General features: G+C 46.5%; 1 protein-coding gene across 2 annotated transcripts; it reads right to left on the bottom strand.

Annotated features, from left to right (window-relative positions):
* Nucleotides 1-906: 906 nt before the first annotated feature.
* On the bottom strand, nt 907-18817 carry LOC103627282 (mitogen-activated protein kinase kinase kinase 3). Of its 2 annotated transcripts, none has more exons than XM_008647571.4 (11): nt 18200-18817; nt 4254-4784; nt 3665-3752; nt 3454-3516; nt 3006-3166; nt 2840-2915; nt 2346-2405; nt 2145-2252; nt 1780-2004; nt 1535-1653; nt 907-1441 (listed from the first exon to the last, which is right to left on the bottom strand). In XM_008647571.4, the coding sequence occupies exons 1-11, from the start codon at nt 18583-18585 to the stop codon at nt 1192-1194; spliced, it is 2067 nt and encodes a 688-aa protein (XP_008645793.1). In that variant the 5' UTR covers nt 18586-18817; the 3' UTR covers nt 907-1191. The 2 variants fall into 2 exon arrangements, with proteins under 2 accessions (XP_008645793.1, XP_008645792.1); XM_008647570.3 differs by having other exon boundaries at nt 907-1444; nt 18200-18738.
* Nucleotides 18818-20399: the final 1582 nt, after the last annotated feature.

The raw sequence follows: 20399 nt of genomic DNA, 5'->3' as shown, positions 1-20399 counted from the left end.
CCATGGACCGACACGTGGATTACTGTATCGTAAACGGACACATAAGACATCGTATTATCAATATTTATGTGGGGACTAGTACGGCTGCCCAGATTGCGGGAACACAATCTTCTCGTGGGCCCGGATGCCCGAAACATGCGCATACCCAAAAGTGTGTAAATCGTAACACGAATGAGCATAACACGTAGTTATAATTGACGTAAGCAGGTAGTACAGTGAGCCAAAAGGTCTGCGCACCTGGTCGGTGCGGCCGTGCGGGGCGGTCCGCACACCTGGTCGGTTTCTGGTCGGGGCTTCCACCAGTTAGAGAGAGCCCAGGGCTCTAAATACTATATCTATATATATATATAGAGAGAGAGATTTATCATTATCCATTTGAATATAGTAATAAAAACTAAGAGGTAAAGCAAATATTGATCTAGAACAGAGTGAGTAATTACTGTTCCTGAGAATTGTCATGTTTTCTATTTCCTCCTAACGAAATACGTCAGTGGTACGGTCGAAAAAATGAAATCAACTGACAGGGTCAATAAGTAATGTATCACACCAAATCTACAACTCCAGTGTGTCTTTGCGTTTAGAGTAGTTTATTTTTAGCGAGCTCCTCAAAGCTGCCCTCCGAAAGTCTGAATAGCCACGATGTCCCCTACTCCCTCAGTTTTAAAATAGTAGTCATTTTAGCTTTTAATTTTTATATCTATATTCAAATATATGATAATAAATCTTAACATATATGTAAAACAAATACATCAAATATTATATGAATCTATTATTTTTCTAAAATAAATTTTAATAGTTACCCTTAAAAGAAAAGCCAGTCCAGCTACTGAAAATTGACTGCTCACATGGTCCATCCATTTTGTCCTGTCACAGGGCTCAGAGCTAGTCACAACATAAACATGCAAGGGAAGAAACTTCATCTGTGTAATTTTCTATTACTTTATTTATATGACCATTTACAACACCTGCATCGTCATATTTAATCTATACAGGATGTACAATGAGCATTTACAACACCTGCACATAGTTTACAATCATCAGCTACACCTTTATCATCTACGTACACAATAGATCAGATCATGAGGATTCCTAGTTACCGAGGATTTTTCAACGCAAACATCTCCTAGATCACCTAACTTTGCCGTGAAAATACCGATAAGTGATAGTCTCCTACAGCTGTACGGATCATAATCAGAATCTCTTTGGGGAGTCATATGGGCTTTGTCGTCTGTGGCTGATGTCGCGCCATGGATCTGGAACTGGGTCGCTTCCTCTCATCTGGTTCTGCATGTCACTGACTGTGTTGTGGGCCACAGATCCCGAGGAGAATGCCAGATGTGATGGGGAAGCAACGCAGCTCCAGTTCCATTGCTTCAGCTGGCGTAACGGGCTTGAGCATGGAGACACCGGGAGAGACATGTTTGCTCTCACATCAATATGCCTGCTGCAGGATGGATGATGGCAGAAGTCAAGGTACTGGGTGTGATGGGATGAACCGGAAAGAAGGATGGTCAGTAAATGCAGGTTACTGTGCCTGGAAGTTTTGTGGGGTGAAACGCATGCTGAGGAAGATCCCGTAAAACCTCGCGCTCTTATCCCTCCAATGTCCCGCAGAGGAGCAACACTTCTCTTCAATGAAGGTTCTTTGTTGGACTGCAAACAAATTTAAGGGTAGCAAGATCATTGCAAAACATTAACATGACTGGAAATGCTTCTAAGAAACTAGCACAATGTCTATTAAAAATGGACCAGCATGTAAGCCACTTTTTTATGACATGCCTCTGCAGGCGAAGATAGTCCATTTCTCAAAGTGGTGTTGCATTTGGCCCCACTGATTTCCTGATTGTCTTGAACAAAAGGATGGCGCAGCAACTGAGTTGCAGATGGGCGCTGTGCCGGATCACGTTTTAAGCACAAACTAAGGAAATCTTTCCCTTCTTTAGAAAGTCTCTCTGGGATTTCTGGCATATCCTTAGTGTTTACTATCTTAAACATTGCGTGTACCTGAAAGCCAGGCAAAATGGACATTAGCATTAAAAAAACCATGAAGTGCATGCTAGTTACTTTGGCTATAAGAAGCAAAGTGACTGATCCAAGTTGGATGGAGATATTTCAGTAAAATTTAACACAATGTGAAGACATACATGTTCATACTGATGCCAAGGATGTCTCCCAGTTCCCATTTCAATAATTGTGCACCCAAGGCTCCAGATATCAACTTCAAAACTGTACCCATTTTTATTCATTATAACCTGAAGAATTTGAAGGACTTCACACAACTTTTCCTGGAGATGGAAACCATACATGGAAAACTCTTCAAATGCCGTCGATAGAAAACAGCATACCTCAGGAGCCATCCAGTATGGGCTTCCTCTCAATGAGTGTATTTCGGCTAAAGATGTTATCTGCTTCATATAAACAAATAATGTGAGATGGGGGAAAAACTCAAAAGGATCTCCTTTTAGCTAATTGCCTCTTCATATGGCAAAAAGATTAGTACCAATCAGAATCATGCTTGCTTCAGTTATCTAATGATGCCACGGAGTGCAGAAAACGGAATATGACCATCAACATCCTCGCAGGGAAAAGTGTGTATAAAATGATATCCAATCTAGGAGGAGCTAGGTGTACAAACTATGACACCTGTTTTTTAGATAATGGAACAAAGTTCCAGCCTCTACCAACTAGGACAGCTGGTTGGCTGGCCATGGAGACAAACTATAGCCTAGCGCCCTAGCTAAATGCTAGTGTGGGGGTGAGTGAGGTTCCAATAGTGCTCCTAAACACAGGCACACGCACACTGAAAAAAAATCCATAAAATGAAAAGAAACCACATTACATGTTTAGCCATGCCAAAATCAGCAAGTTTGACTTCGCCATTTGGGCCAACAAGTACGTTTGCTCCTTTTACGTCTCTGCCAAATAAAGCATTGTGAAGTGTTATACTAATGTGTTATTCAGCTTTAACTTTAGAAACAGAAATAGTGTGAAATCATTCACAGTACCTGTGCACAGTTTTCCTACCATGCAAGTAGGCAAGTCCAGAAAGAATCTGCCTCGTATAATTACGAATCACAGGTTCCTTAAAAGGACCATAGTATTTAAGCAATTTATCAATTGAACCTCCAGAAACATACTCAAGATAGATGGACAGTGCCTCATCAGTCTGCCCAAAATCATATAGTATTAGGAAAGTCTAAGCACAATCAGCACTTCATGTAGAAAGTTTATGTTCATTCGTTTGATACCGAAGCCAACATTTTTTTTTCTTGGCATGAAATGACTTAATGGGGCAACAATTAGAAAGAAGTTCAATGAAAAAAGGCAAATGACTAAATGAGAAGTGAATAGGCAACAGTAGCGGTACATTATATAAACAATATTGCATAACAAAAAAATTGTGGCCGCACGGCACTCAAATGGTATAGTTATCAGTTGGATCATGGAACTCACCAGTTCACTTCCATAGTATTGCACAATGTTTTGGTGTGTTAGTTGCCTAAGCATATCTACTTCCTGTGGTACAAGAACTGTACAAGTTACTAAAAAGGATCAACATGATTCAGGATCTACACCTCAGAAAGACACATGCTACAGGCATTACATCAACACAACTGCCTTTGATCTATAGAAGACTTATCAATGAAATTGGGGCAGAAATGACCTGATTCAATTGTCTGAGGCGTTCTTTTGACTTTGAATCATCCAAAATAACTTTTACCTCCTTTATTGCACAAAACTTCCCGCTTTCACTACATATGACATGGTTAAGATCAAACACAAGATGCTAATGATAGAAGAGCCAAGAGTGTAGAAATTAGAATCGATTCTCAGATTTCATTTCGTGCCATGCAACAAAGTGAAAGATATAGCATTTTTTAGTCAAAAAAAAATAAGCATAACATGTATACGATAGTTCTCATTTACTGACTCCTTTAGCCCACTAAATTTGACATGGCAATCCAAATGACTCTTGACAGTCTAAATCGATCTTGCATATCAGACTACACCTAGTAATGAATCGGTGTGCCAACATTGACAAAAAGAACATCACATTTATAAGAAGCTGTGATTTGCAGAGTTGGACTAAACTTTAACAATATGTTTATGAAATCATATTGGATACAAAGGTTTATGAAAAATGAGTTTGTGTTTCCAATATGTATATATCTTCAGGAACCAAAACGAATATAACGTGTAACGAAGAACCTGAATGGAACTTTAATTTAAATGATACATATGGGCATTCATACCTGTTGAATCCAACGTAAACCTGACCAAATGTGCCGCTACCTAACGCCTTCCCCTTTTTCCACTGTGATTGAGATTGGGCAGAAGCAATGGGAGATGAAGGAATGAGACAACTAGCAATATGAGCTGGAGGACGAGGCAAGGGTTGAGACAGACTGCTCGCGAAAAAGGGTTGGGACCGACTGTTCAGATCATCCATCCTTTTAACCACTGACCTTGAACTAACTCCAACGTCTCTTGGACTTGCAAAACTGGAAGCAAAATCATGCCCTCTTGGGCCTGGGGAAAGACTCCTTGTTCTTGCACGTGTATTTTTATGAAACATTCTACCACGCAAAGTAGTCCCACTGGTTGCAGCTTCGTAGCTTTGTAAATGAACTTTTCTGGCATTGGTGACAGGCACCTCAAAAAACTTTTGGTGCTCACGCGGAGGCGGAGCACTACATGAAAGAAGGTGCTTTTCTTCTGCCGTGCGCTTATGTGCATCGGGTGGCACAGTTCTTGCTCCAGGATAGACAAATGGATCCGCACACCTAAAGGTTGCATTGTTGCACCAAGGAATAGAAAATATCAGAAAACATAACAGGACTGACAATGACAAATAGTCAGAGGCGCAAAATAGGTACAGACGAAAATAATAAACAATTAAACATACAACTCTGTTGTAGATACCTTTGTGGGCCGGCAGTATGCCAGGCGCCACAAAGGAGTCAGTTAGTCCTCCTATTTTAGTGGAGAGATTAGCTCTATTTGTTTAGAAGATAAGAAGAGATAAAGAGGGAGTCGGATAGCCCTCCTATTTTAGTGGAGAGATTAGCTCTGTTTGTTAGAGGTGGTTGAGATTAAAGTGGCACCTAAGTCTATAAAAGGAGCTGCTGTAGTTTGTATTAGGGCTCATCAAAGAAAGTTTTACCTGGCCGGTGGAGCTTCCTTGGTCATCCTGGCGCACCTTGCGCCAGCTGACGGAATCAGCTCCATCTCTGGCCGATCCCCATATCCACTAAGATCCCTTCCCCAGTCCCAAGCCTTGCTGCGATCACCGCTGCGCAGTCCTAGGCGCCCACGACATATCAATTTGGTATCAGATTCCTCCGACGCATCGACCAACATGTCCGGCGTTGATCACGATCCTGCGAAGACCTCCTCCGACTCAGCCAAGTTGGATCAGATATTGGCGCAGCTCTCCACCATCAACTCAAGACTCGATCTGCATGGACAGCGGATCACGCTTTTGGAGAAGCGCCCAATCGACGAGCAGCTGCCGGAATCTTCAGAAACCGGCCCACGTACCGCAGCGCCTGTCGGGGTCATGCATAGCACAGGATCTGCTCCTCGTGACCGCGTCGACGATGGTGGCTATCGAAGACCCAATGTCTCCTTTCCCCACTACGATGGTGAGTCTGACCCCCTGTCGTGGATCAATAAATGTGAGACTTACTTCAGGGGCATGAGGACTCCACCCGATGAGAAGGTGTGGCAGGCATCACTCCATTTGGACGGTGTGGCAGCAGAATGGTTCTACGCTCTGGAGCGGGACACGGGCGGCGTCCTCACTTGGTCCCGCTTCGTTGAGTTCACCCATATGCGATTTGGACCACCTCTACGGACCAACGGTATGGCTGATCTCAAGGACCTTCGGCGCACCGGCACCGTTGAAGACTATCAACGTCAGTTTCTGTCCATTCTCTGTCGCTGCGAGGATATGACACAGCTCCAGCAAGCTCAGATGTTTACCGCAGGCTTGGGTGAACCGCTTCGGACTGATGTTGAACTGCTGACTCCAACTACATTGCAGCGGGCCATGCACCTGGCACGCGTCTATGAACGTCGTATGGATCTGTCCTCGACCCCATCAAGGACACCATATGCTACATCAAAACCAACGGCATCTACAACTGCACCAAAACCCTCGTCATCGGCTACCAGCAGACCACGTTTGCGCAGGCTCTCACCGGAGGAGGTTGCCGCCAAACGGGCCAGCGGTGAATGCTACCACTGCTCTGAAAAATATACAGTCGATCACAAGTGTGCTGCTCGCGGAGTTTTTCTGTTGGAACTGGATGGAGAAGATACCGGGACAACGGATACACTGGCAGAGGAGCTGGGCATATCACTTCATGCTCTCACTGGGATTGACATCGCCGACACACTGAAACTGAAAGTCTCTATCAATGGTGTGGCTCTCATTGCTCTTGTGGATTCAGGATCCACCCATACATTCATCTGTGATGCTATTGTGCCAAGACTGGGACTGCATGTGACTCCAACAGCAGGACTGCCTGTCAAGGTTGCAAATGGTGAGAAGGTGTTGAGTGGGGGTGTCTGTTCTCAAACCCCACTCACTGTCGGCGAAGAGAATTTTACCACAACCTGCTACACTCTTCCCCTGGATGGCTTTGATGTGGTGCTTGGGGTAGAATGGCTGCGTTCTTTGGGTCCCTTCATCTGCAACTTTGAAAAGTTGACGCTGTCTTTTTGGCGCCACGGACACATGGTGCGTTGGACAGGCATTGGCGGCTCTCCACCCCGCTGTAATGCTCTGGACATGGCACACAAACTGCTGGATACCCTGCTGCTATCCTTTGAAGACCTCTTTGTCGAGCCCCAGGGACTTCCTCCACCTCGCCGCCATGATCATCGCATCCGGCTTCTGCCAGGGACAGTACCAGTGGCGGTACGACCATACCGCTACCCTCAGTTGCTCAAAGATGAGATTGAACGACAGTGTGACCAGATGCTATCCCAAGGTATCATCCGAGAGTGTACCTCAGCGTTCTCATCACCAGTGCTGCTTGTGAAGAAATCAGACAACACATGGCGCTTCTGCATTGACTACCGTGAGCTCAACACGAAGACGGTCAAGGACAAATTTCCTATCCCAGTAGTGGATGAACTCCTGGATGAGCTTCGGGGAGCCCGGTTCTTCACCAAGCTTGACTTACGTAGCGGCTACCATCAGGTGCGCATGCACCCAGAGGACATCAATAAGACGGCCTTCCGCACGCACCATGGTCACTACGAGTTCTTAGTCATGCCTTTTGGCTTGACTAATGCACCGTCGACATTTCAGGCGCTTATGAATGATGTACTCAAGCCGTTCATCCGTAAGTTTGTACTGGTATTCTTTGATGACATATTAATCTATAGCTCATCCTGGGCTGAGCATCTTCAACACATGCGGCAAGTATTCCAGCTGTTACGAGAGCAGAAGTTGGCCCTCAAGCGCACCAAGTGTTCCTTTGGCGAGACACAGGTGGGTTACTTAGGCCACATCATCTCGGATAAGGGAGTTGCAATGGACCCTGCCAAGATTGAAGCAGTGGAGTCATGGCCACCACCGCGCTCCATCCGGGCGCTCAGAGGATTTTTGGGACTGACTGGGTATTATCGGAAATTCATCGCTGGTTATGGCACTGTAGCAGCCCCCTTGACAGCACTGTTAAAACGAGAGGCATTCAGATGGACAGAAGAAGCAGAGGAGGCTTTTAATCTGCTCAAACAGGCCTTAATGTCCGCACCATTACTGCAGATGCCCGACTTCGGCCGCAGTTTCATCATTGATTGTGATGCGTCAGGGTCTGGTTTTGGCGCCGTGTTACACCAGGGAGATGGAGCTATTGCTTTCTTCAGCAGGGCAGTCGCACCTCAACATCAGAAGTTGCCGGCATATGAACGGGAACTGATTGGGTTGGTGAAAGCAGTCCGGCACTGGAGGCCTTATATCTGGGGGCGCCAGTTTCTAGTCCGCACCGATCACTACAGTCTTAAATATTTATTAGATCAGCGACTGACCACAATTCCCCAACATACATGGGTGAGCAAGTTATTTGGATATGATTTTATGGTGGAGTACAAGCCTGGCAAACTCAATGGCGCAGCTGATGCTCTCTCACATCGTGTCGAGTCAAGCATGGCACTCAACACCATCTCTACACCTTCTTTTGAGCTGTTTGACAGTTTGCGAGCCGAGGCTGCAACGGACCCACAAATCCAGGATGTGCGCCAGCAGCTTGCTGCTGGTACTGTTTCACCAGGTTGGACAGAATTGGATGGGTTGCTCCTTTTCAAAGGAAAAGTCTATGTGCCAGATGCCTCTACTCTTTGGCCGATACTATTATCCAGTGCCCATGACACAGGACATGAAGGAATCCAAAAGACAATTCACAGGTTTCGGTCGTCATTCTATAATCCTCATGCATTACAGAGGGTTAAGGAATTCATCAAAGGTTGTTCAGTCTGCCAGCGCAATAAAACTGAACATCTCCATCCCGGTGGTCTCCTGCAACCTCTATCAGTACCTTCGGAAGTATGGAGTGATATTTCTATGGACTTCATTGAGGGGTTTCCAAAGGTGGGCGGCAAGTCAGTGATTCTCACAGTTGTTGACCGTTTCTCCAAGTTTGCACACTTTATTGCTCTCGGACACCCTTACACAGCAGCATCGGTAGCAAAAGCCTTCTTCGATAACATTGTCCGTCTCCATGGGTTGCCATGCTCCATTGTCAGTGATAGAGATACAGTATTTACTAGCACATTCTGGTCAGAATTGTTCCAGCTAGCAGGAGTTAAGCTGCACATGAGTTCAGCTTTCCACCCACAATCTGATGGACAATCAGAAGTGGTAAATCGAATTATCACCATGTATCTTCGGTGCCTAGCAGGGGATAGACCAAGAGAGTGGCTTAAATGGCTTCCATGGGCCGAATTCTGCTACAACACTTCCTTCCAGACTGCTCTTCGATGCTCTCCATTTAAGGTGGTATATGGCCGAGAACCTCCTGCTCTTCTGCCCTATCATCCAGGAACATCACAGGTGGCCGCTGTTGACAAACAACTGCAGACACGCGACGAATTCTTGGCGGATATTCGTGATCGATTGATTCAGTCACAGGTGACAATGAAAAGCTACCAGGACAGGCATCGACGGGAAGTGGAGTTCCATGAGGGCGATTGGGTATGGCTGCGCTTACAGCAGCGCACAGCAGTTGGTGTCACTTCTGCTACACCCAACAAACTTGGCCCAAAGTTCTTTGGACCATATCAAGTGCTATCAAGGGTGGGCACTGTCTCCTACAAGTTGCAGCTTCCTCCCAGGGCCAGAATACATGATGTGTTCCACGTTTCTCTACTCAAGAAATTCATAGGGGAAGCTCCAACCCAAGTTATACCGCTGCCCGAGCTCCTCAACGGCAGAGTCATCCCTACACCAGAAAAAGTCCTCCGTGCAAGGCTGAATCGTGGGGTGTGGGAAGTTCTGATCAAGTGGACAGGCCGAGCAGAGACGGATACTTCTTGGGAGCAGCTGGAAGACTTCAAGCTTAGATATCCAGCCATGACGCTCGAGGACGAGCTCTTCGTCGGCGAGGGGGGAAATGTTGTAGATACCTTTGTGGGCCGGCAGTATGCCAGGCGCCACAAAGGAGTCAGTTAGCCCTCCTATTTTAGTGGAGAGATTAGCTCTATTTGTTTAGAAGATAAGAAGAGATAAAGAGGGAGTCGGATAGCCCTCCTATTTTAGTGGAGAGATTAGCTCTGTTTGTTAGAGGTGGTTGAGATTAAAGTGGCACCTAAGTCTATAAAAGGAGCTGCTGTAGTTTGTATTAGGGCTCATCAAAGAAAGTTTTACCTGGCCGGTGGAGCTTCCTTGGTCATCCTGGCGCACCTTGCGCCAGCTGACGGAATCAGCTCCATCTCTGGCCGATCCCCATATCCACTAAGATCCCTTCCCCAGTCCCAAGCCTTGCTGCGATCACCGCTGCGCAGTCCTAGGCGCCCACGACATATCAAACTCTGACAAGGACAAAGAAATAGGAAAAACTGCGGAAATTCGAGATAGAAAAAACCGGAGTGTGGGTGGAAGATTTTGGATTATCAGATCCTTTTGAGGAATTCTATTAAATCAAAACTAACTGAGATAAGAACTGGACCTGCGGGGGAAGACCGCCCCCACGACATTGCATTTAAGAAGAAAGCCTTCTCATGCAGGTCCAAAAAACCCCGAACCCCTGTCCCACCTAACCAACTCAGCTCTCAGTTAGAGGCCCTTTCTCAGCTAACTGAGATAAGAACTCGAGCTAATTGACTCTTGTGTTTAGGCCAGATAACTCATGGTCTTGTAGCAACTAGCAAGTGATCATTGTTGTATATGTAAACAAGTATTTATCCTGAGTGGGAAACGCATGAAGTCTAGGATTTATCAACTACGTGATGGAAACAACGTCATGCATCGAGATGAGTTGAGGAAGCATATAACGTCCTATTACAAAAGTTTGTTTGGCCCACATGAGGAAATAGATGCTTCTCTAGATGACAGCCAAATACAAGATATACCACAGGTCTCGGAAGTAGAAAACGACCTATTGATTTCGCCTTTTACTAAGGATGAGTATAACACCCTGTTCACTCTTGGACCAGCGGTACTTACTCCGAGCAGCCCTCTAAGATTATAGACCATTCTCATAGACCAACACGAGTCTTTTGTGCGTACTTTGTCCTCACTCGTGCGCACTCGGGAAAAATTTCCCGGTCGGTCACCCATCAAAAGATTGCTCTGTGCCAAGCACGCTTAACACAGAGATTCTTTCGAGATAGGTTTCCAAAAAAAGATGCACCTTGTTAATATGAGTACATTATTAATTCTATTAAGCCTTGCGCCAGGATATCACCATCCACTGGGGTCAGGATATCACAATCCACCCCCCTTAGAAGATCGACATCCTCGTCGATCAATCCCAAGCCAGTATCCTCCCCTCTTGGCTATATCTATGCGTCTAGTGTCGGCACGTATGACATGTCATGTGACCACTCTGGGCCCACATGCGCCATGCGCCATATGCCCGAACCCCTAGCCCACAAATGTCAGTAAAACCGCGAGGGTCAGCTCTGATACCATTTGTAACACTCCGTCCACTGTGGGACCGATGATACTTACTCCTAACAGCCCTCTAGTATCATAGACCACCCCCACAGACCAACACGAGTCTTTTATGCGCACTTTGTTCTCACTTGTGCGCACCCGAGAAAATTTTTTCGGTCGGTCATCCATCCTAAGATTGCTATGAGCCAAGCACGCTTAACTCAGAGGTTCTTTTGAGTCAGGCTTTCGAAAAAGAAGATGTGCCTTGTTAATATGAGTACACTATTAATTCTATGAAGCCTTGGGCCAAGATATCACAATCCACTGGGGTCAGGATATCACAATGAGATTCGTAAGGCTCTATTTCAAATGGAGCATAATAAAGGTCCTGGTCCAGATGGATTCCTGAAATGGAAATATGCCTCTGGGCTATTTCTAAGTGTTTTGGTGATTAACTGCTCAACACACCACTGTGAATTAACACTTCTCATATGAGCATGAGCGCAGGTGTTTAGAAAGCAAATTGAAGTAATCAAGTCCAAAAGATTAAGGAAAATAAGAAAAACACTTTTGGGCTTGAGAATGGGCATATTGCAAACCTCTATGAATCAAAGTGATAAAGGTATGTTTCTAGCACTTAGTCAATTGTTTTAGGTGCTAACTATGTTCATCTAAGTGCTAGGGAACTCTTTAAATCAAGCCAAAAAGGAGTTAAGAAGTTTGGCTCGAAAGTGGACAAAGTTGGGACAAACTGGGCCTCACCGGACATGTCTGGTACCCTACCTGGTCAACTGGCCAACTGGCCACTCTCGATAAAACACCAAAGCTCGCTGGCTAAAAATCACTGGACAGTCTAGTGTCTGGTGCGCCAGGCGAGCAACGGCTCTTCGCCCGCGCCAACAGTCGGGAAGGGTCACCGGATAGTCTGGTGCCCATCTGAGAAGGAAAGTGGTCAATCAGTGATCTTCTAACCGTTGTATTGTGCAATGTCTGGTGTGTCTCCGGACAGTCCAGTGCACCCGCAGACGGGGAAGGCTGGAAGCTTCCAAATGAAGCTCTAATGACTCCTAGGCCTTTGGGGCTATATAAGAGACCCTTAGGCGCATGGAACAATACACCAAGCATACTTTGAGCACACTACAACTCCAAGACTCCGCGACCACGCCTCCGAAGTGTTCTAGAGAGATTTGAGCGCATTTCTTGAGTCGTTACTATGTCGTTTTGTTGTTGCGCTCTCTTCTTTGCAATTGTACATGTTGTTGCTGTGTTGTGCTCTTGTGTGCGTATTCTAATCCCTCCCTTACTCTCGTTTTGATTGTGATCACTTGTGTAAGGCGTGAGAAACTCCAACTTGTAGAGATTCCTCACAACCGAGATATTGTGAAACATCAGAAAGAACCATGGTACTCAAGTTTGATCTTTGGATCACTTGATATGGGTTGAGTGCAACCCTCGTCCATTGGCACGCCACAACGTGGAGTAGGCAAGCATATTACGCTTGACCGAACCACGGGATAAAAATTGTTGTGTCTCTTGTGCTATTTACATTATTGCAATTTTTATCTCTTCCTCGTTTCAATTCTTCACTTGTGATATTGCTCTAAGTCTAAATTAAATCTTGATAGAGCAGTCAAGTGAAAGGAACTTCTCTCTACTCTCAAACTTGGTGTTAATTCTCTCTAACTCACATTTTAGACCAAGTTTGTGTCGTTTGAGTTAAGTTTCGCAGGATCACCTATTCAACCCTCCCCTCCCCCCTCTCTAGGTGCTCTCAATTCCCTGTGGAGTTTTTCCAAGTGTTTTACTCTACAATAAAGGATGGTCTGGTTGCTCTCTTTTAGGACTTTCATAGAGGTGACCTACCTCTATATAGTTTGAATTTTGACAGGATCATCCTTTTTCCCGAAATGTAGGGACGTTGAGTCAGTTCAACAATATATACCTGTTTGTTTACTCAATGTAAGTTTAAAAATCTTCGGTTGCTTCGAAAGTAATTAGTCCAACCCAAACCGCTTTCATCCCTAGCATGAATATTATGGAAGGGGTGGTAGTTTTACATGAAACGATACATGAACTTCATAGAAGGAAAAAGAGCGGGGCAATTTTTAAAATTGATTTCGGAAAGACATATGACAAGGTTAAATGGAACTTTATGCAGTAGACTTTACGTATGAAAGGCTTCTCTAGTACTTGGTGTTCATGGATTAGTTCGATTATGACAAGAGGTCATGTCGGTATTAAGGTAAACGATCGAACTGGTGCTAATTTTCAAACTAAAAAGGGATTAATACAAGGGGATCCGTTGTCTCCTATTCTCTTTAATGCAGTAGTAGACATGCTTGGTATTCTAATTAAAAGAGCAAAATAGAGACAAGTTGCAGGATTGGTGCCTCATTTAGTGGATGACAGCTTATCTGTCTTGCAATATGCCGATGATACGCTATTGTTTTTGGAGCACTACTAGGAGAAAGCCAAGAATATGAAATTACTTCTACTTGCTTTTGAGCAAGTATCATGGCTAAAAAATAACTATCACAAAAGTGAGGTTTTCTGCTTTGGACAAGCTAACGAAGTGAAGGATCAGACTGTCTCCAACAACGTCCTCTATATTCATCCTCTATATCTGTCCTTTACAGTCTCCTTTAAAATATTTCATCCCTTATATCTCCTTCCTCTCCAACAACAGTCTCTAAATCATGTCCTCTATACACAAATACCTATACTAGAGATATTTTTAAAATTTTAAATTTTTGTACATATGTATTTGTCATACTCTCAAATGTATTGTATATATTTTAGTTTTCTAAACCGGTTGTTTAAACTATTCAAATGAATAGAGAACCGTTTAGAGAAACTCTATATATAGAGAATCCAACAGCGTCCTCTAAATTTAGAGGACCGTTTAGAGGACGCTGCTGGAGGGAGTAGAGGACGACCCCATCCTCTAAATTTAGGGTACATGACACTTTAGAGGTATTTGTTGGAGCTAGTCTCAATATCAGCTTTTGTTTGGTTGCAGAAACTGGAAATACCCGTTTAAATATTTAGGGATGCCAATGCATCATCGGAAGTTAATTAATAGTGACTAGAAAACAATAGAGACAAAATTCGAAAAGAGGCTCAGTGGTTGGAAAGGAAAGCTTATGTCTGTTGGAGGCCGACTAGTCTTAATAAACTCAGTGCTTACCAGCTTAGTAATGTTTATGTTATCTTTCTTCGAGATACCCAGAGGGGTTCTCGAGAGAATATACTACTTTCATTCTAGGTTCTTTTGGCAAGGCGAGAATCATAAGAAGAAATACAGCTTGACAGATGGTACATCCTATGCCAACCTAAGGATCAAGGAGGGTTAGGAATTCAGAACATAGATGTTTAGAATAAATGCTTGCTAAGCAAATAGCTCTTTAAGCTTATTAATGAGGACACTATGTGGCAACAATTGTTGCGTAATAAGTATCTAAAGAGATATCCTTTGTCGAAAGTGAGACATGGGCCTGACGATTCACATTTTTGGTCAGGGTTAATGAAAGTGAAGGATACTTTTCTTAACCTAGAAATGTTCATTCTTAAAAATGGGGAACAAATTAGGTTTTGGCAAGATATATGGTTGGGTAATCAATCATTTATGAATCAATACCCATCTCTATACCAAATTGTGAGACAGAAAAGTGCCACGGTTGCTACAGTTTTGGTAGAGTACCTTTAAACGTATCATTCCGTAGAGCTCCAGTCGGTACCAATCTCATGTTGTGGCATAATCTAGTGGCACGTATTTTACATGTTCAGTTGAGTACTAAAAGGGATATTTTTAAATGGAGTTTAACTAATTCTGGGCAGTTTATAGCTCAATCTATGTACACGAGTCTTATTAATAATGGGAATGTGTTTCACCAAAAGCAAATTTGGAAACTTAAGTTGCCTCTTAATATTAAAACCTTTGTGGTACTTCTTGAAAGGAGTTGTGCTGACAGAAGACAATTTAGCAAAACGCAACTGGCAAGGTAACAGTAAATGTGGCTTTTGTAATATGGATGAAACCATTCGACATTTATTTATTGACTGTCATTTTGCTCATTATATTTGGTGGTTGTTATCCATGTGTTTCGGCTTCCCGAGTCCTAGATCTGTTAAACATATCTTTTGGAGCTGGTTGGTGGGGGTGAATTTAAATACTAAGAATCTTATTATTACATGTGTCTCAGCACTGTGCTTGGCTATTTGGATAAGTAGAAACGTCTTAGTATTTGATAAAGCCCAAATGTTGACTTATTTGCAGGTTCTATTCATAGGAATTCACTGGCTCAGACTCTGGACGCAGCTTCAAAGAAATGAAGAAGCAACGGATCTAATAAGAAATGCTTGTCGACATCTAGAGACGGTAACCATGCAATTTTTTCCTTGTCAGGGTTGGAGGTTTACAAACATGATTGTTTTGTAATGAAACCCTCTTTTTTTAGTGTGTGTTGCATCAGTGAGGTGTTTGGGAGCGTTTAAGTCTATTTAGGCTTTCAGTTTTGGCCCTCCTTTGCGAGCAGTCGGAGTTGTTTCTAGTTGTGTAAACTTGGCCCTAACCTCGAAAGAGGTGAAAGCCGGATTTTGGTCCATTATCTAAAAATCTTGCAGCAAGGGCTATCCAATCTTCGTTAGGCCTTTGTCATCCAGTTTTGGTGGTACTTAACGTCATCGATAATTGTTAGACTGTGTGTGTGTGAGTGTGTGTGGGCTGACACCATTGTTGGGCTGCCGGCCCATTAGGGTTAGGGTTGAGTCCCTATATATATGTGTACCCCATCTCCTATCAATACATCACTTTCATACATCTACATGGTATCAGCCTAGGTTTAGGGTTTTTCCTCCTCCCTTCCCACTGCAGCCGCCGGCGGCTCTCTCCCACCCAGCAGTCGCCTCCCACCTGAGCCGCCGCCGACCCCGGGAGGCTCCTCCTCCCTCCCGGGGCGGCCCCTACCACTGGCGCGGCTGTGCACGGGCGCGGCCCCTCGCAGCTCGGCGCGGACGTGGCTGCCCAGCCTCGGCACGGCAGCACCCGGCTCCGACGGCGCGCGGCGCGGGTGCGCGTGGCCCCTTGCGCGGGCACGCCCCCGCCGGACCCGACGTGGGCAACGGCCCGACGGCGCACGGCACGGAGCCTCGTCACGAGGCAACGGTGGCCACGGCGCCGCCATGACGACTGGCTCCTCCGACGAGGTGCAGCACCGGCGCGACCTAGGCGCGGGCGCAGGCTCGTGGGCCTCCTCCATCCGCGCCGCCGGGCTGCCTCGTCCATGGATCCGTGCCGCCGGTCCTCCTCGGCCACGGCATCGACCGTTGTCGGCCTCTCTCGTCGGCGCTCTCCTCTCCCTCTCCCCTGCGCCGCCGGCGTTCGTCCGCGGTTCTCTCGAGTGCTGTCGGCCTACTTCTAGCCGCTGGACCTCCCCTCCCCGCGGCCGCCCCTTCCCTGCAGCCCAGCGTCGTGGCCGCCCCTCCCCTCATGTTGGCCAGGCCCTCCCCTTTCGGCCCTTTCGGCCTGCCCCTCCCCTTCCCTGGCTGCACGCATGCCGCCTCACTGGCCGTGGGCGCGGCCCTCCCCTTCCCCGGCCTCCCAAGCCGCCGCCACCGGATCCGCGCGCCCCTGTGTCTGCGTCGCTAGATCCGCGAGCATGCGGGCGCGCGCCGGCGTTCTCTCCCTAGTGTCGATCACCTCGACCAACAGCACCAAGTAGCACCACCCTTCGAACTTCTCCCGTCACGGTGCAGTCAACACCCCTTGCCAGGTCCGGCGCAAGCCCCTTCCCGGCTGGACCCGTCCCGCCGCCCACCCCTTCATCGCCTTCGTTGGATCCGTCGCTGCCGCGGCCTTCCCGGCCGGATCCCCGTTGCTGCAACCATCCCGACTCGATCCGCCGTCCCTTTGGCCGGATCACATCTTCCCGGCTGGATCCGTCGCTGTCGTGGCCTTCCCAGCCGGATCCGTCGTTCCCCTTCTATTCTGCCGCGGGCGCGGACACCATGACCGGCGCAGACGCGTGCGCTGCTGTCGGCCTCCCTGGCGGGGCTCGTTGAGGCCCGGATGATCGAAGAAGCAGGAAGGTCGGCCTGCCGGTGCCCTTTTGTTGTGTCGCCCTGCCGATCGTTGACGCTCGAACGTCGACCCTCCCGAAGATCAGACTTTTGCTGCGCGTCTTCCGACCGCGACCACCTCAACTTCGGCTACCTCGGCATCTAGGGGCTATCGTCTTCTTGGAGCACACACCGGTCTCTACTCCAGCCTCAACATTCGTACCATCACGACGCTGCGACTGCGGGGGGATTTCAACCCGTCGGCTCCTACCTTCGGCCTCTACTCCAGTCTCATCGTGTGTGGTGCCCCCGTTGCGACTGCGGGGGGATGTTAGACCGTGTGTGTGAGTGTGTGTGGGCCGGCACCACTGTTGGGTTGCCGGCCCATTAGGGTTAGGGTTGAGTCCCTATATATATGTACCCCATCTCCTATCAATACATCACTTTCATACTTCTACAATAATACCACATGTAAATAATCTAAAAAGTGGTCACTAAAAAACCTAGTAGTTCAAAAGATTGCCTTTAGAGGGAATTATATAAACTAAGATAATAGCAAAACTAATGATTCATATGGCAATATAATCTACTGAACTACTAGGCTTGTCACAGAACTAAGATTGATGAGATGAGCATGCACATCAACTCCAGCAAGAATAAGCAAAAACTTGTCCAGCAGAAACACGCATGGTTGCAGTTTCTCACATGATGACACGCCATTGACCTTTGACCTTTGACTCACCGTGTGCACGGCAGTCGGCAGATGACAATGAGGAGGGCGTCAAACGGGCGAAATTGGTGCGAAACCTCACTCACTCCTCCTTTGGTCATGGCGCTCAACGGGAAACCACTAAATTACTGACATTTGCACCCTCACATCACCAGAGCTTCATCTATGTAATCATGCATCGACATTTGAGTCTTTGACATAGACTAATCGCATCGTTTTCGTTGTACTCACACCGACGTACAGATTACGGCAATGAAGGAAGCTGCGATCCAGCACGTATCCCGCTTAAATGCAGCATTTTGTACCTGAAATTTGTGTTGTCCACCACCTCGTCTGAATCCGACGAGCTCCCGCTTGAAACCGGCGCCGATTTGTACACGGGGCGCGGGAGCGGTAAAGCACGCCCAAGCCCGGCCGTCGCTCCCCCGGGTCCTGACCCGCCGCCGCCGCATAGAGTAACGGCAGCGGCGGCAGCCCTATCTGCTGCGCCCCGCGGCGCCAGGGAGACGAGGCTGCGCGTCCACGCCCGCTCCCACTGGGCCGACGGCGACGCGCTAGCGGACGCGTACGCGGTGGGGGGAACGACGACAGAGTAGCGAGGCGAGCAGGAAGCCGAGGCAGAGGCCGGCACGGGCCCGTCCTTGCGCTTGGAGCTCGGCCTGGACCTCCTCCTCGGCCACCAAAAGGGCATCGCCTTCTGGTGCTCCGTTCCTCACCGCGGCCGCGGGAGCTGGAGCTGGAGCTGGAGCTCGACCCCCGAGGCGCGAGAGGGAGAAGCCGAGTTTTTAGGTCCCGGTGATCGATATGCGCAACGATTCCACGACTCGACTACGAGCATCTGCCCGCGCTGCGCGTTCGGTCTTGTACCCTTGTATGCGGTGCGCGCGCGTGTGTCGTGCTGTGCGCCTGTGCGCGCGCGGTGTGCTGTGCACGTGCGGTGTACTGGTTTTAGATACTTAAACAACTCTCTAAATATTAATTTAGAAAGTTTAAAAAAACTCTTCTCCAGTAATTATATAAAACAAGTACCTAAATTTACAAACTCATTAAAATTTTAATTTTATCTCTACATTTACCAATCTCATTAGAACTTCTGAAATCAACGCCGGCGTCAAGTAATCCTACTCCTACCACTGTTTCATGCCATCACACCACCCTGTGACCATAAATCTTATGTCGAGGCGTCGCCGGAGCGCGTTCTGTATTGCCTCCACACCGTCACCACGAGGACCTTAGGGTTTATATTTGAGCAATTCAATTCAAGCGGTTACTTTCTTAGAAATTGCCATGCTAGTATAAGGTTGGAAATTAGGGTGCAAAACTTTTTATCACGTATTAAGCTATCAAGTGAAGTTGGGCTTGTAGTTAAGATTTATATAAGCAAGAATTTTTAGAGAAGCCTAATTCACCCATTCCCGTTTTGAGCATCGTGATCCTTTTAGTATACTTACTAGATCCGTAGACCTAAGATCGTCATTATTTCTCATTACGTATAGTGATTCATTTTGAGGCTAGTAAACGCTACTTTGTAACTAGATAATTATAAAAGCAATTTTTAAATGTACCATAAAACATAGGATAGCATGTGAGTAGATCAGGATGAAACATATCCCTCCTACGTAACAAGAGAGATAACTCTAGGCCCCTTGATTTGGTTAGATTAAAAAGTGTCTGGCCATGCCGATGTGATGTGGTTAAAGAGTTAATCATGATATAACTCAAGGGTTACTCACAAGTTATAACCCACTATAGGATTGAATGATGTGTTAAGTAGTTACAAGGGTGGCACAAATCTCGCTTTGAGTTATACATGTATCGTGTGACAAAAAGATCAAGACATGTATATGTTAGGGTTCCGTTGATATCATACTTATATATATATAATGTGTTGTTAGATGCTACCTGTCGTTGTTTCGAACTAGCACCAACGAGTAAAACTGGGTATGCGCATTTTGGATCCTGATGATGTGCTTAGTGGGTGCAATATTTATACAAGTTCATGTTGAACGTCCCTACTTCCAGTCTTCGGTGGCATGCACTACCGACACCTGATTGCTCGTAGTAGGGGTTACAAGCGGGTGAGAGAGGGAAGGATCCCAAGTCTCTAAGGGTTGCTTTGCTAGAAAATCTACGTATCGAGTGTTGATCCTTGGGTTCATCGTCTCCCCTCTTTCGTCGGGCCGACCCTCCTCCTTTTATAGACCAAGGAGAGGGTCGGTTACAGATGGCTTCTCTCGGAAGGAATCATTACGCTGTAAAATGAAATAGTTCTCCCTCGATAAACATCTCCATGTGTGTCGTTATTCGTTCCATATAACTCTCCTGTCGTGCCTCTTCAAGACTATTGGTGAAGCTTGTCGACGACAGGAGTCCGAGCGACATCATTACTCCGCTTGTCCGCCTCTGTCCATGCCAACCCTTGGCCTTTGTAGCCTACCCTTCATTCTTCTCTTCGTCGTCTTGCATGCTTCGTAGGGTGTTGGTGGACTCAGGTTTAGGGTGACG

Source organism: Zea mays, chromosome 5, assembly GCF_902167145.1.
Source record: "Zea mays cultivar B73 chromosome 5, Zm-B73-REFERENCE-NAM-5.0, whole genome shotgun sequence".
Classification (NCBI taxonomy): domain Eukaryota; kingdom Viridiplantae; phylum Streptophyta; class Magnoliopsida; order Poales; family Poaceae; genus Zea; species Zea mays.
This window is presented reverse-complemented; position numbering and strand designations above follow the sequence as displayed.

Excerpts from the sequence above, each read along its gene's own strand:
- LOC103627282 (XM_008647570.3), bottom strand. The coding sequence starts at position 18,585 with ATGCCCTTTTGGTGGCCGAGGAGGAGGTCCAGGCCGAGCTCCAAGCGC. Across the intron at positions 2,406-2,839 it reads ATTTTGGCATGGCTAAACAT|ATAACATCTTTAGCCGAAAT; the intron begins GTAATGTGGTTT and ends TATATGAAGCAG. Across the intron at positions 2,253-2,345 it reads CATACTGGATGGCTCCTGAG|GTTATAATGAATAAAAATGG; the intron begins GTATGCTGTTTT and ends CAAATTCTTCAG.